Source organism: Pararge aegeria, chromosome 10 (genome assembly GCF_905163445.1).
Source record: "Pararge aegeria chromosome 10, ilParAegt1.1, whole genome shotgun sequence".
NCBI classification, from domain to species: Eukaryota; Metazoa; Arthropoda; class Insecta; order Lepidoptera; family Nymphalidae; genus Pararge; species Pararge aegeria.
Window position 1 is genome coordinate 8,508,042 of NC_053189.1, and position 15,374 is coordinate 8,523,415.

General features: G+C 35.3%; 2 protein-coding genes and 1 non-coding gene across 3 annotated transcripts; all 3 read left to right on the plus strand.

Moving 5' to 3' along the window:
- Nucleotides 1-1,582: 1,582 nt before the first annotated feature.
- LOC120627167 lies at nucleotides 1,583-1,701 on the plus strand. The gene has a single exon (XR_005658892.1). It is a non-coding gene; the product is annotated as a 5S ribosomal RNA (ribosomal RNA).
- A 5,855-nt stretch (nucleotides 1,702-7,556) lies between these two features.
- LOC120626807 lies at nucleotides 7,557-14,976 on the plus strand. Its single transcript, XM_039894556.1, has 2 exons — nucleotides 7,557-8,114; nucleotides 13,100-14,976. Exons 1-2 carry the CDS (start codon nucleotides 7,929-7,931, stop codon nucleotides 13,238-13,240), a joined length of 327 nt encoding a protein of 108 aa, XP_039750490.1. The 5' UTR covers nucleotides 7,557-7,928; the 3' UTR covers nucleotides 13,241-14,976.
- Nucleotides 11,089-11,427, plus strand: LOC120626808 (histone H4-like). The gene has a single exon (XM_039894557.1). It carries the CDS (start codon nucleotides 11,109-11,111, stop codon nucleotides 11,418-11,420), a length of 312 nt encoding a protein of 103 aa, XP_039750491.1. The 5' UTR covers nucleotides 11,089-11,108; the 3' UTR covers nucleotides 11,421-11,427.
- Nucleotides 14,977-15,374: the final 398 nt, after the last annotated feature.

The following is a 15,374-nucleotide window of genomic DNA, read 5'->3' on the forward strand; positions in this document are numbered from 1 at the left end:
GTGAAACAATTAAGTGCTAAATAGTATCTGATTTCAAAAGTAATGTAACCTTTGCTTCTTTAATTGCGCTTATGTAAACATTTTTTTAATACCGACCCAGCAACTGGCGAATATTCTGTACATTTAATCGGTGTCATGAAATTGATTACCCTAAAAATTATTTTCAATTTCGATAACACACAAATATTATGTAAAGACAAAGCTTAAATTGGAGGTCGCAGCATGGTGCTAAATGAAAAGAGTTAGGTAGAAATTGATTATACTAAAAGTTAAAGTATGATAATATTATAAATAGATAGATATAATAAAATTGATCTTAAAGAAAGTTATTAAATATTTGTGCCCCGAGCTCTCTAAAATTAGTAATTATGAGATAATTACGACTCATTGAAAGCGTGGAAAAAAGGAATAATGCTAATTATTTGTAAAAAAAAACATATTTCAGTCTTACGGGCTGTTTATGTATAAAATTCAGCCTCCGCATGATCGTGTTTACAAAACTCTAAAAGCTACTGACAAGCTGGCTTGAAATTTTTACAAAACATTGCATTTCTGTGTAAGAGTGTTTGTATATTTATTTACTTTTACCTCAAGTTCCCATGAAAATTGGAAATTCTTAGAGGTATCAAAAACAAATAATAATAATTGATCCACAGCATGCGTGGTCGTGTTTAGCTAGTAACTATGGTAAGAATGTTTACTTACAAGATTTTGGAGCACAAACTTTGTAACTGTACTTTTAACAACTTTTGCTGAGTATGTAAGCTGCTTTATAAGAGTAGGGATTTACTGATTTTAGTAGAGATCCGGGAGACCTTGTTATCTCCGTCTATATGGCGGCGATGTATGCTTTCTTAACCAAACGGACGATTGTTCATACTCGACAATGTGTTTGAATAAAAACAACATTTCTCGAGATTTATTTTTAAGGTTATCGCTTCGGGATATTGAAGCAGTTCTAATAACAAAAAGAGACTATAAATAAAAAGTATAATAACCAATGTATTTTTATGCTACCTTCGCTGTAGTAGGTACACTTGGTTGGTAGGTGTAAAGTTTAATAGCAACATACTTACTTGGTATTTTATACACTTAAGAGTTCTTTGGCTGCTGTCTTAAAAGAACACCGTACTAATTACGCAATTATAAGTATAAAGTATACCCCATACAATTATTTTTATCAATCAGTTTCGCTTATGTTTTTTTTAACACCGCATACAAATCTATGAAGGTTTCCACGCAATAACAAATCAATCAGAAATAAAAGGATGTCCAAAGCCAACGGTTTTCAAGATCGATGTTTCGGTATCAAAGCGGAACATAAGTAAGCGGATTTTCTAGGTTCTGTATGGTGTTGCGAATAAAAATATAAAATGCGGTTAAAAATATATATAATAGCCTGGTTATCACTAGTTATAGCAAGTTAGTTTAGTGTACATAAAATTAAATTATCTCTACTTTTCAAGTGAAACTTCTAATGCGACTTGCAACAAAAGGTTAAAGATTTAACGCTGCCATTCATGGGTATTTATATTATCTGACAGATTGTCATATTCTGATTGGGTAATTCATTCTACCTGATGCCAACGTCCATACCATGTTGAATACACCGGTTCTCGTCCGATCACCGAAGTTAAGCAACATCGGGCGCGGTCAGTACTTGGATGGGTGACCGCCTGGGAACACCGCGTGATGTTGGCTTTTTGCTTTTTTTTGAATTGAATGTAATTTAAATAAGGAAAAAAAAATATCTTGCATTTTTTACCTTGTTTTAAATAAAATTAAAATAAAAACATTATGTCATAAAGATGTTTCACTACTTACGTGTGTACAGTAAAACACACATACTTTTTTAATAATATAGCTTCAAGCTAAAGAGTGCCTCTTGCTTTTCGGAGTTACAAGTATGAGTGTTTGCGTCATAAGGTTACCTGTATGCCTAAGAGTTTACTTTAATACTTAGTCAGAAAAGTATACTAGCGCCTAAACCCTTATTATTCTGAGACCCACAGCCTTTAGAGGGCCGCTATTGGGATAAATATTATGAATACGCTGAAAAGATTAAATACCTACGCTCGCTTATAACAGAAACTTCATTTTCGATTTGAAACATTTTTGCGATAGATTTTAGAGGTTTTATTTATATTTTTTGTTTTCCAATTTCTGCTCTTCTGTAATCGTTCTAGGTAATTCGCAAACAACTCAATTTGTGTAATTATCCTGCGACGTATACACGAAATACGATAAAGAATCAAAACAATAAAACAGACACGCTTTTCCACTCCGATAAACGCGCTCTAAGACAATTGTAGAACTTTAAAATAAAAAGAAAATGCAAGCTTGTCGAGTGAATTCCTTTCCTAGAGCGCGTTCGGTTCTAGCTATATCACTGTAGCGGGGAATGAACCCGGGTAAATCCCGGCTTACTGCGCAATCCCACCCAAGCCCCTGCCGCTAGGTGAATAGCTATACGAGTGTATGTATCACCAATTGTTTTCATTTCGTACAATTTTCACAGGTGCAAAAATTTTACTCTAGGTAGTTATTATTCCCTGGTATTAATTAATGAATACACTTTTAATGTGTGTGCACCGCAGATAATTTTAGGAGAATGATAAATACAATGTAGTAGGTTTAGTGGTGCAAGTTTTTTGGCCACATCACAAGGAATTGAACGATTTGAAGGTCGATTGAACGATTGGTGGTGCAAGGACAGGTTGAAGGAAAAAGGGCAAGAGGGCGGTCACCTACTCGTTGGACAGATACGGTGAAATCGCTGACCCAGACAACCGTGGTGGAATGTTTTCGACACGCTATCAGCCAAAAGGGGAGAAGACTCGCGCGGGAAGCCGTGCAATCCAATTATCCCTAGCGCCATGAAATTCATCTCAGCAGCCACGACCACTCTGCCAAGAGTGCACAAATAAGAAGAGAGAAGAGAATAAATACAATACACTACTTAGCGAGCACAACTACGCTTTTTAACGAGAAATACCTTCAATCGTCCATCTTTTAATACAGCTATAGAGAAATATACTACATTCTCTAACTTCAACCTTGCGTTGAAAGAAATATTGGTAAGTCTCAGAGTGAAAAATCTTAGTCTACGAAAAGTACGTTTGCGATCTTCGGGTTAGTTTCGATAAAGAAAATGAGCGAGCAAGCTAGCCAACGAGAGAAATAAACTATGATCATCATTTTCAGCCTATTCATATCCCAGTGCTGGATACCAGCGTCCTCTCTCATAGGATAAAAGGATTAAGAGATTAGACCCTCGACGCTATAGTAGATAAATACTGCAGCGCGCTTGCGATATTCAAGGGGAGGATAAACAAGCGGTCGACGGACGTATTGTTGGCGTCTTTGGTGCAAATAATCACTGGCAGCGGTCACCTAACTCGTGACCCGATTGTTTATCTAACCGCTATTTTAATCAGACTTGCCCATATTCATATCATCTTAAGACTGCAGACTGCGAATGCACCCAAAGTGCTCTAGACATTGGCCATTCTTGCTCGGACTTGTCTTGGTTTGGCTACTGTTATAGATGAATGACGTAGAAAGGTATTAGTATTAAAAGTTCGTAGAACGGAACGAACTGAGTTCTTAGAAAGTCTCAGAACTCTTTGAGTACTATCTCATTACGAAACCAGTGGTGGCGCAACCAGTCGGAGTGTCCGCATTATGTTCATTGGTTTCACAACCAATTTTTGTTTCGGCAAGCGACTAACTACTATATAGTTCTACTATTACGCGTATCACACTCTCGATCATCTGTTCCATTACCAGGGGCCGGACGCCTCTCGCATACCGCTCGTTCTTTTATCAAAACCGGGGCAATTTTAGACGTCTATTTTAAAACTGCTGAACCTGGTATCTGCTTTAGTGTTTCTTGCTTCATCATCATAGTTATCAACCTATTGCTGGGCCACCACAAGGTCGGAGTCTCGTGGTTAAGTGTGAGTTGTTAGACTTCACTACAATTCACTTTGGAAACAGTATGGAGAACTCTCGAACGTGCAGGTTTCTTCACAATGTTATCTTTCACCGTCAAAGCAAGTGATATTTAATTGCTTAAAATAAAGATGCGCATTACTCCAAAAAGTTATGGATGTGTGCCTGGGCTAAACTTTGTCCCGCCTGAAAGGGAGACCGCTCACCACGTGTTTCCTGCTTGGTAGCTTAAAAACTCCGCTGGCTGGCTGTGGTGTCCTAGTTAGATATTACCTTACGGATATATAAGTAAAACCTACACATGAATCTTCAATATACCTAGGTTACTGAAACTTTTTAATTCTGAGCGAATACCGTAGAACCACAAAAGGCCAGCCTAAGTTTGTTCCGAACTACACCCGCAAGACAGAGGCTAGCAAATGAGTGATTAATCAAAATGAAAGCAATTATCCAACCCTTTTCACTTACAGACTACACGGAGGTGTTGGTCCTGTGCCGTTAACTAAACGGCCTTACCCTTTTCGTACATACAAATTAGTGAAATTAAACATCAACCTATGTAACTATATTACCGAAGTTTCAGCGGCCCTTCTAACCTGACCATCATATTTGACGGCCGATTGGCGCAGTGGGTGGCGACCCTTTTTTCTGAGTCAAGGCTGTGGGTTTGATTCCCACAACTGGAAAATGTCTGTGTGATGAACGTGAATGTTTTTCAGTGTCTGGGTGTTTATTTTTATATTATATGTATTTTTGTATATTTTTCATATTCATAAAAATATTCATCAGTTATTTAAGTACCTTATGGGTACTTGTACTAGATATATCGTCCTAGTATATATTTTTTTTTATTTATTATTTTTCCCTAATAAACGCCAATTCAATTTGTATGCATTAAAACAATCCCAAATAAGTGAATTTTAAAATCTAAAAGAGCTGAGTAAGAGCTGTCTTGTATAAAACGGAGGTCCAAGGTTCGATTCCCAGCTTGGTTGTGGTGTCACATTTCTGTTCTGATGTATGCCTATTAATAAAAACGTGCTGCGATACAGAGATACAGCATAGAAACCGATCAGGTCTAAGAGTTTATTATACCTGACTAAAGGTTAGCCCGATATCGTCTTAAAATGCATCAATACTTACCGCCAAAAAGATTGCAGTCAAGAGCTACCTTGTAATTAAACAGAAAATTATAAAAAAACTGTGCAATCTGATATTGTCACATAAAAATATACTTATACTAGCGGACCCCAGCGCCATCTGTCGGGCTGATTTGTGAATCTAAACCATCCAGGGTGCCACCCAAACGCATACCGAAAAATTAATTGAAATCGGTCCGGCCGTTTAGGAGGAGTTCAGTGACATACACACGCACACAAGAAACATATATATAAAGATAGTACAGTTTGAGCGTTACGACACAGTATTATGCACGCCCTTAAAAATAATAATTACTATTTCTCAAAGTTATAATTTAGGGCTCCAAGTAGCGACAGTGTGACAGGCCTTAATTTCCGTCAATTATAAATGAAACGTTTAAACAACTTTCGAAGACTGATTTGAAAATGATCAAAAATGGCGGCATTCGGGTTGTTTCCAAAGAGTTTGTTAAATTTTCCTGTCAGTATCCGAGAAGTAAGCTATTAATCATTCTGTCAAAAGAAAAAAAGTAATTAATGAGATAGGTACCATAAAATAAAATGCGAAAGAGAATTTCTGATGAATCCGTTCTTACCTACTTAAAATTGTCTCTCGTAACCATTTGGTTATGCAGTATGCTCCTTATAAAAAAAAACAATCATGGCAGCTTCGAATCTTTAATTTATATTAAAAGACTATCTAAAACATACACCATTTATTAATTAACACCAATATGCAGGTAAGTATAATAATGTTCTTTTAGCAGGAGTTATGCTAATACATATTTATAGAATGCAATTGATATGTCTGAACATTACAATAAATAGGACGGTACAGGAATAACCGTTTGTAGGACTACAAAATCCAAACTGCTGCAGGCTCAATACGAACCGTAATCTTTTATTAAATAATCCTTAATACAATACCGAGGTTACTTATATTTTTCCAATACGCTTACAACATTTTTGCATGCGGCCAACTGAATGGAAAAATCTACAGCCTTCCCGCCATTTTTCCAGCCGTCGTACCACCCGTTTTTCGTTTAAGCCCGCGCCGAGCGCGCCGCTAGTCCAATGCTGCCACCCACGTGACCACAGATAACGCACAATATCCATGGACGACCACATTTATATATTTTAAATTAATATCGTACCCAGAATTCCTCATTATGCAGTTTCTATAGTCACCTAAAAGTTAAAATTATTAATCAACTTCCGTTTTTAGGTTTCCGTAAGCTGAAAAATACATTGCTAAATTTACTTTAATTATTTTCGAACGTTTTTATTATAATAAAAACCTACAGGAACGACAAAATTTATAACCATTCATTATTATCATCATTATATCAACCCATTATCGGTCCAGGACACGACAGGATACAGGACTATACTTCCCACATTGAGAAGGGTTTAGGCCGCAGTCCACCACGCTGGCCAAGTGCGGATTGGTGGGCTAACGTGTGAAAGGTGGGAAAGTATAACGCCTTTGAGAAGATAATGGGATTAGGCATGCAGGTTTCCTCATGATGTTTTCCTTAATCGCTAAAGCAGGTGATATTTTAATTGCTTTTAACGCACATAACTTAGAAAAGTTCGTGCTGAGATTCGAACCAATACTTAATTTTAAAGATAGTAGATACATAATAAATATGATGGTACTTCAATAATAAACATACTACGACAATACTGACCTGGCCATCTAGTGTTATGGGTACTAAGATGACTGATGAATATTTTAATGAACAGTATACATAAATACTGATAATATACATATAAACACCCAGACTCTGAAAAAAATTCATGTTCATCGCACAAGCATTTATCGAGTTATGGGAATCAGCCTTGGACTCAGAAAGAAGGGTCGCTGCCCACTGCACCAATCGGCCGTCAAAATTTATTTGTATGAAAGGTGGGAATTTCACAAGTAAAAGATAAATTTTATGAAATTTGATACAAGAAATGAAAGCTCGAAGCGACGTCGATTGTATTGTGCACTAAGGTCTCTAAGAACTCTGCAGTAGCTTGTTGCACTACATTAAACCACGAAATTAATGCATACTTAGTTGCATGTTCTGCAGGAAACCAGTCTCCCAGTAAAAAATACTCCATAAAGATGTCACGTAAAACAAGGAATAAGTAGTTATGGCACTTTTATAGGCAACCTTTTGAGTCTTTAACTATAAAGTGGAACGGCAAATCATTAATATCAATACATTTGCTGTGAGTGGTCAATTACTTATGTGCATAAGCTATTAATCATTCGACACAACATTCAACAACATTCGACAGCAAGCGACACGAAGTTTTGAATTCTTGTAAGGCGAATTATATATAACCCAAACAGTGATACATCATGAATACCATGTTGGCTCTGATAATAATTATTGTGGTAGGGTATACTTAACGAAAGATTAGAAGACATAGCCTTGACTACATATAGATGATTTCATTCGTATTCCAGCCAACAAATTACACATACGTGTTGGCAACAATCAGTTTATTGTTCATTGTTTTCTATTTAGCCTTACCAAATAAACACAGGGTTTAGAAACTTAGTTGAACTCATATCGTACTCGTATCGTACTCGTATATCTATGAAAAAAATAGTAAAGTCGTGATAAGGAAAACGAGCATTAAGTTTGGTTATCAATTCGCTTTAACGAATTCTGTAAACATAATTTCTATAAGTTGTTTTTAATATCGGGGAAATGAACTAAGTATTTACTATCGGGCTTCGAGGTTATCGTTCGTTCATTAGTCATTTGCCGCCAGCCAGTCGTTGAGCTTGTACACACGTAAAATGACAGTTTGTGTTGTGTTAGTTTTGCAGCCGATATGCGTGTTCTATTCCTACTAACTTTTTTATGTTTTTTGTGTTGTTCCTGGACCTACGATATGATTGTCGGTGATACAGTGCACAGGAAGATGGTCTTCCATCAGAGGGTTAAGGATTTTGCGATTCCTTTCAAGAAGAGAATAAAGGTGTTGTCTTACCAAGATCCAGAAAAGAGAATTATTAAGGTAAATTTCCGATTTCCGTCCAACTCGATCGAAAGTTTTGCAGATATATTGACATCTCCTGACCTCAGTACTTATCAAGAAAATTTAATGCCCATCACGCATTAAATATTCTTGATAAGTACTGATGGATAAAAGTAAAACTTGTTAGATTTGGTTACCAATCGAGGATCAAATTTAGTCCACCCTAGAACCGTTCTGCTGGGAGGCGTAAATTCAAAACAATTCTACCACTAAGGATTGTTAATTTGTCGGATTCTTTCTTATGGATTCTTTGGTACAAGTAATTTAAATTTTGAATACAAAGTATGCGTTGCAGAGAAATAAGGATGTTACTGCTTTTATGAAATTTCATGATATTCAATAAAATATTAGATACTTGCTGGCATGGCTAGCCTAAAGAACTACAGTTGTTTCAAAGTTAGTTTTATTAGAAACTGCGTAATTCGGTGTGAAATTTTTCGCCGCTCCGTGATTTGTACTTGAATAATGTGTTCATTCTTGTAATATTGGTTGTTTAGGAAACAATTAATATTATTTGGCATCTTAATAGTTTTAATGAAACTTGTAAAACTGAGTATGCTTGCTGAATAATTCGATCTACTCGTATTTTAATAACTGATGAAATTACACGTTTATTGCTTTTGTTTGGCGATAATCTGTTTAATTTATCGATTATCTGTTAATTTTTTATCAACAAAAAAATCACGAGCAGTTCTACATTTTACTAATATCGACTTCTGCAGTGGCATCCTGATGTGGTTGACAGCCAATTAACTCTAACAAAACGATTTCATCCACGTTTCTGAAAAGCCAAAGATTGGAAAACCAGTCTGGCACCAACATTTTCTGCTACGTATAAATTCAGTATTTCCAAGTCAAGAGTGGATAGTCATTTTATCAACAAGACCTCGACTTTACCAACTAACTTATGCGGTACGTTAATATTCAATGCATTCTAAAATCTTAGGATGGCAGATTTAATTTATTAATGCTATCCTTATATTTATAGGGAAGTATAACAAATATGATAGCGCTACTAAGTTTAAGATTGATTAATACTAATTTCCGACTAGTAGACGAGATATGCTGTCTAAAAAAAAAAGCAAAAGAAAAAGAAATCGCTTCGTATTAACTTACAAAAAAACACGTGCTTTGAACACCTTTGTTAAAATTCAAAACTAAAAATCACGTATAATATTTTCGTTTCCGTTTTGTGTACAGAATCAATTACAATAAACAACCGTTTCTACTTTCTTCATCATTACCACTAAATTATTAGCATGACTCATAACAAAATAAGTACGTTAGCTCATTGGAATAACTAAAACTCCATTTGGTAAAGCCATGTAAAATCCGTCCGTTTCTATAATAGGTCAATAACGCAAATCACACATGCAAAAAAATTTATATACACTTAACGCTCGACCTTGGTTGGCTGTGATTTCCGTTTTGATAGATAAGTAAATCTGTGTTTAAAATTAATATACCTACATACAAACAGTGATATTGTTAACCACTATATTGTATACATATTTCGCAATTTAGGTATGTACGTACTTCCCTTATTTTACGCAACTTGAGCATGCATTACAATCGTTATAATTTATTGAATTTATGGTAGGTTTAAATAAAGTAGGTAAAGCCATTAAAAATATGAGCTAATCTATTACCATGCGTTTAGTTTAGTTCTTCGTATTTGAGTGCAATATTATCATACACACATGTTTATTGTTATATGTATGCTAGCTCCGCTTAAAGAAACTCGGGATGTATAGTACCATGCTAATCGTTTTAATTTACTGAATTTATGGTAAGTTATCTATGGTACGTGATAACAGAGAACGGGCAGCAGCGTCCTCTATGCTACTACTACCCATTAAAATCATGATGATGGTAGGTGTTAAAATGGTACCCATAATCTATCTATTTTTTTTACATATATTTGAGGTCACCATTCTAAATTTATAACAATACCGCAGCACAGAAAATGTATATATAATATATTATGTTTCTTGGCCATCTTCATCTTGCCCTTATCGCACATTACGAGGGGTCGGGATGGAATGATCATCATTAACATCGCATCAACCTATTACCGACCCACTACAGAGCACTGGTCTCCTCATAAAATTAGAAGGGGTTAAGGCCATAGTCCACCACGCTGGCCCAGTGCGGATTGGTGGACTTCACTTCACACGTCACATCTTTCGAGAAAATTATGTAGAACTCGCACGCATGCAGGTTTCCTCACGGCTTTCCTTCACCGTTGTAGCAAGTGATATTTTTAATTATTTAATACACACATAACTAAGAAAAGTTAGAGGTGCGTTGTGGGATTCGAATGTACTATCACCGCTTCGGAATACCATATAGTCTTAAAATTTTAAGACAGACTTGTTGTATTTGTTTTAGAATATTTTTTACGACCATCTGTTAGGCGCCAACGCTCCTTATAAATAAATATTTTTATTGATGGATTAACCTATCTGTTTTAAGAGGTAAGTTTATAATTCCCTTTTAATCGCAAAATCAGCCAGTCTCCTCCAGGGATCATGCGGATTTAGAGTACCTATATATTTTTTCTCGGTTATTTATACAAGCTATATCTAAGAACTCTAAACGTGCTTCCAATGTCTTAATGCAACAAACCACTTGAAAATAGGTGTGATAAAAAACATACAAAAACAAAAAGAGGTTGCGAACTGGCGAGATACCTCCTACCCCAAACCGTCCGTCATTCTTCGTTTTCGGTACTAGCTCTTACTCTAACAATATTACCTATGTAAGGCAACAAACCGCTTCAAAATTGGTCCACTTAAAACAACAGACGATATAAGTTGTTGTCGGAAATTACAATAAAATACCATGGCAACATCAAGGTGAAAAAATTTCGAGGAAACTTTATTTTATTATTATTTGCTATTTGACTATAAGTTTAAGTATGTCTGTTATTTGAACATAAACATATTGGCCAGTCTACAAACGACAACAATCATGGCAGGTCGCGGAAAAGACGGGAAAGGTTTAGGCAAAGGAGGCGCGAAACGTCACAGGAAAGTCCTCAGAGATAATATCCAGGGCATAACCAAACCTGCCATCCGAAGACTGGCCAGGCGGGGTGGTGTGAAAAGAATATCTGGATTAATATACGAAGAAACTAGAGGCGTTTGGAAGATATTCTTGGAGAATGTGATTCGCGACGCAGTCACTTACACAGAGCATGCGAAAAGAAAAACGGTGACAGCAATGGATGTTGTGTATGCTATGAAACGCCAAGGTCGCACGCTCTATGGATTTGGCGGATAAGAGTGCATATTTGAAGCTTATATCTATTACAGTTCTAAAGTAGACAGTAAAAAAAAACTATATTTAAAAATTGCTTCATCGGCTGAAGCTACGGTCCCGCTGTAACGCTTGCTGGACATATTGACGGACGGACTGACCGATGGAGGAGGCTTGGTAACAGGGTCCTGTTTTGCACCCTATAATGTAAATTGCCCTTCTCCTTCGCGGCGAAAAAAACTATCATGTTTGCGTCTGGTCTTACAAAGTTACACTTTTGGGGGGTCAAAAGTTTATTTGCTTATAATATTATTCTCCTCGCCGGTGGTCATTATAATTGGATGGAATTTCGCAATCAGCTTGCGCAGATGCAACGTCGCCATATTGACTAACATTGTGATTGTATTAAACCATTGCCAAACATTCTACAGTCATTATTGAGTTCGTACAATCACCAGTTATTGAGTATTAAGCTCGTTTAGTTTAATTGCTATTGTTAAGAAACTTAATAAGGTTTATTGAAACCATTGGGACATGCTTATGCAATAACTCCCACTTAGTAATATCCGTTATTTCAAACAATCTGTAAAATTAAGTTGGTATACATTGGCCACTTTTTCTGTCAATCCAATAAAAAAAAATATGTTGAAATCAGCTCAGTCTTAACTTCAGTATAATGTGGCTCGTCTATGTCCCGTAGACCGTAGAAATGTTTTTATGGACAAATAGTTTATAAGGGACTGTTAGGTTATGTCATCGCTATCATCTTTTGTAGGGAGTCCAAAGACTATCTGTGATTCACTTGATGTCGTCAGTCAACATGAGGAGTTGTTCAAATAATTATACGATGAGCTCAATACGACGTATTTTTTTCGAATCAAAGAGACTCTTTGAGGTTTTTATTTTATTTATATTTTATTTATTTATATGGAAGATCTGTCTGTATTCTGACCTTGATATTACTAATACCAAAGATTTACTCGTATGTGCACCTACCTAATTCACATATTTACCATGTCCCAGTAACCTACATGTACTAAAATGTCAAGAAGTAATTATTAGTCTGCCTTGTATCAATGGCGCCAATCTGTCGCTAAAATGTTCAAATAGGCCTTTGGATGACTTCAATGCCTCGCAGAGCACGTTAAACCCCCGAACCCACTTATTATCATATTATCAATTATAAAAATTGACATTTGACAATCTGAGACCGTCTATCCGCATTGTCGCCACTAGGTGGGCCCATCAAAGGCTTGTTAAAGTGCGTTATACCAAAGATGACTTCGAATCATGTTAGGTGACTATGAGCCTGTATGCTCATAATAACTCAGCGGACAATAGAAATAGTAATCTAATTGTCGGAGTATTTCTAAGTGATCCGTACAATGATCAGAGACCTACAACGCTGAATGAGCTAGAAGCCATCATTATGACTTCATCAAAATGTGACGCTCATAGGTCTAGGGAACGTTGGACGTTTATGCCCCAAGGTTCTAAAACGGCGATTCCCTGAAACCAATGGCAAAATGTCGCTGGATACAAGCGGCAATAGATAGAATTTCCTTACAAAAGACTTATATCGAGCATTGGGCTGTACATTAATAGCGATGAGACTTAAATATGTTGAAATATGGTAAAAAAGATATTCTTATGCAATAGGTTTGTAAATATGATGTTTAATAGAAAAAAAATTATCTTTTCAGGGCGTAGCTGTGATAGACAACGACTTTTCGCACGCCAGCGCGAATGTCACAGAAGGTGGTGTGGGCAGCTCACACGTTACAGTGAGAATGAAGAGTCAGAGACATCACCCGTTAAATTTCGAAGTAGAAATATATGTGTAGTGGACAGTTATACACCTCACCCAGAAACTCCCATTTTAAGCTGTATCTACATTGATATAAATAGCGGTTACCCACGATTTCGTGCGAAAATAAATACACAGTTTTCTCAGCGCACGCCACTTTTTGCTACTTTGGGTTACATTACGGCTATTTTTTTAAGGATCTTTAATATTTTTGAATAAACTTTATAGCCTATGCTTCTTTGTGATAATTAAGCTTTCTGGTAATAAAATGATGGTTAAATTTGGTCCAGTAGTTTCGGAGCCTATTGGGTGCAAACAAACAATAATTTTACACTTAAAATATGCATTATTAAGTCAATTTTATTTGGACGCTGTATTCGACTTCATATGAGAGTAAGAGTGCAAATCGTATTCTTAAGATGTTGGTTAAATGGTTACTTACTTTTTTTTTAACCTTTATTTTTTAATTTACTTTACCAATATTATAAATGTAAAAGTGTCTGTTTGCTTGTTTGTCCTTCTTTCTCGCCTTAACGCCGCAACAAAAAACTAGATTTTTAGCATAGAGCTATTTTAAAGGACGGATTAACGGATGCACAGACGGACGGACTACTTTTATACCACTAAAACTAACGCGGGCAATAGCTAGAATCATACGAAATGTAAAATCGTTTAGTTAATTACTAAAACAAAATAGATTTTCTTGCGTATTTTTTTTGTAAAATAATCATAGTCTTAGTTAGCTTAATAAACCTAAGTTTAAGACCCCTACGACATTGGGAAGCTCCTTGGTGAAACGTTCCACTGTAATCTCGAATTTGTGTTCTTGAAAATTAGCGTTCGTGATAAACCGCAAACAAATAATTATTATAAAACCTAGATTAAAACCAAATATAAATTTATTTATTTCTAGATAAGATGTAATCGTAAACTTTTAATATTATGAAATATTTAGCATAAATAGGGAAAGTTACGAACTCATTCAATATTTATTTATCAGATTCTTATCTTGATACTACGGTAAAATAAATACGCTCATTTGGCTTTATCTATTGTTGTAATGCAAATATAATTACTGATGCAGTTTGATTTTAGATGCCAAAGTTATTTATTTAAGATTTAGTTATTAAACTACATCATTACAGATGTCACGTAGTCTAATGCAAAGGTCAGGAATTCCTACACAAACAGATCGTGTTCTGTTTTCTTTGTTTGTATACACAGTCTCACATAGTCATGTTTCTACAGCAGCACGAATTCTAACACGGATCTGGTTAACATATGTTCGTCTCCTGTGTTAATCTCAAAAGCCCCAAGTGTATAATTATTTTAAGTGTTCAAGTTACCACAACGTCTGAGTTACGTTTACTCTGTTTGTATGGAGTTCTGAAATCATGTGTTTTGTGTTATCTTTATTTAAACATTAACTTGGAAACTTATGTGGCGTTGGACTAGGATCCTTATTTTGTACGGTTGTTGCCATTTATTAACTAAGTTTTCGTGGTCCTTTTATATAGGAATAGTTCTTTCAGTTTTTTTTTAACGTTTATAGAATATAAATTATATAATCTAAATTTACGCCTCCTGATTTAAAAACGAAAATTCTTTATTAAATTCGAAGGCAAGTCCTTATTCACTAGAAACCATTGATAAATATGTTACTATCCTAGAAACACAAATTGGGCCTGTCAATATAAAACTAAATGCAGATGTCGAATATTAACTATTGATTCCTGCAAAACGTAAAGTTATACTATTAAACGTAAAAACATACTTGTACCAAAATATGTACAAAAAAAATAAAAATTTTATACAGTTGTAATATTATAATATTGGTAAATCCATTAGTGTTGTTTTATTTTTAGCTAGATGTAAAATGCTTGAGTTTTCCTAATAAGAATTAATACTTCCTAATAAATGGGTAAATTGCAGACAAATCATCTGCAATTTACCCACCTACGAAAATCGGATACATTTTATAGCTAATTTTAATTTTTCTTTAAAAAGTTATATTTGGTTTGCAAATCGGAAGATAATGATTGGTGATTGGCTATAACCAATGGTATACAGTAATAAAAGCTTCAGAAAGTTAATAACAAAAATTACACTATTTTGAAAAAAGGAAGAAGATAAAATAATGGAATGACAGGAACAGAAGAAAAAAGCTTAGT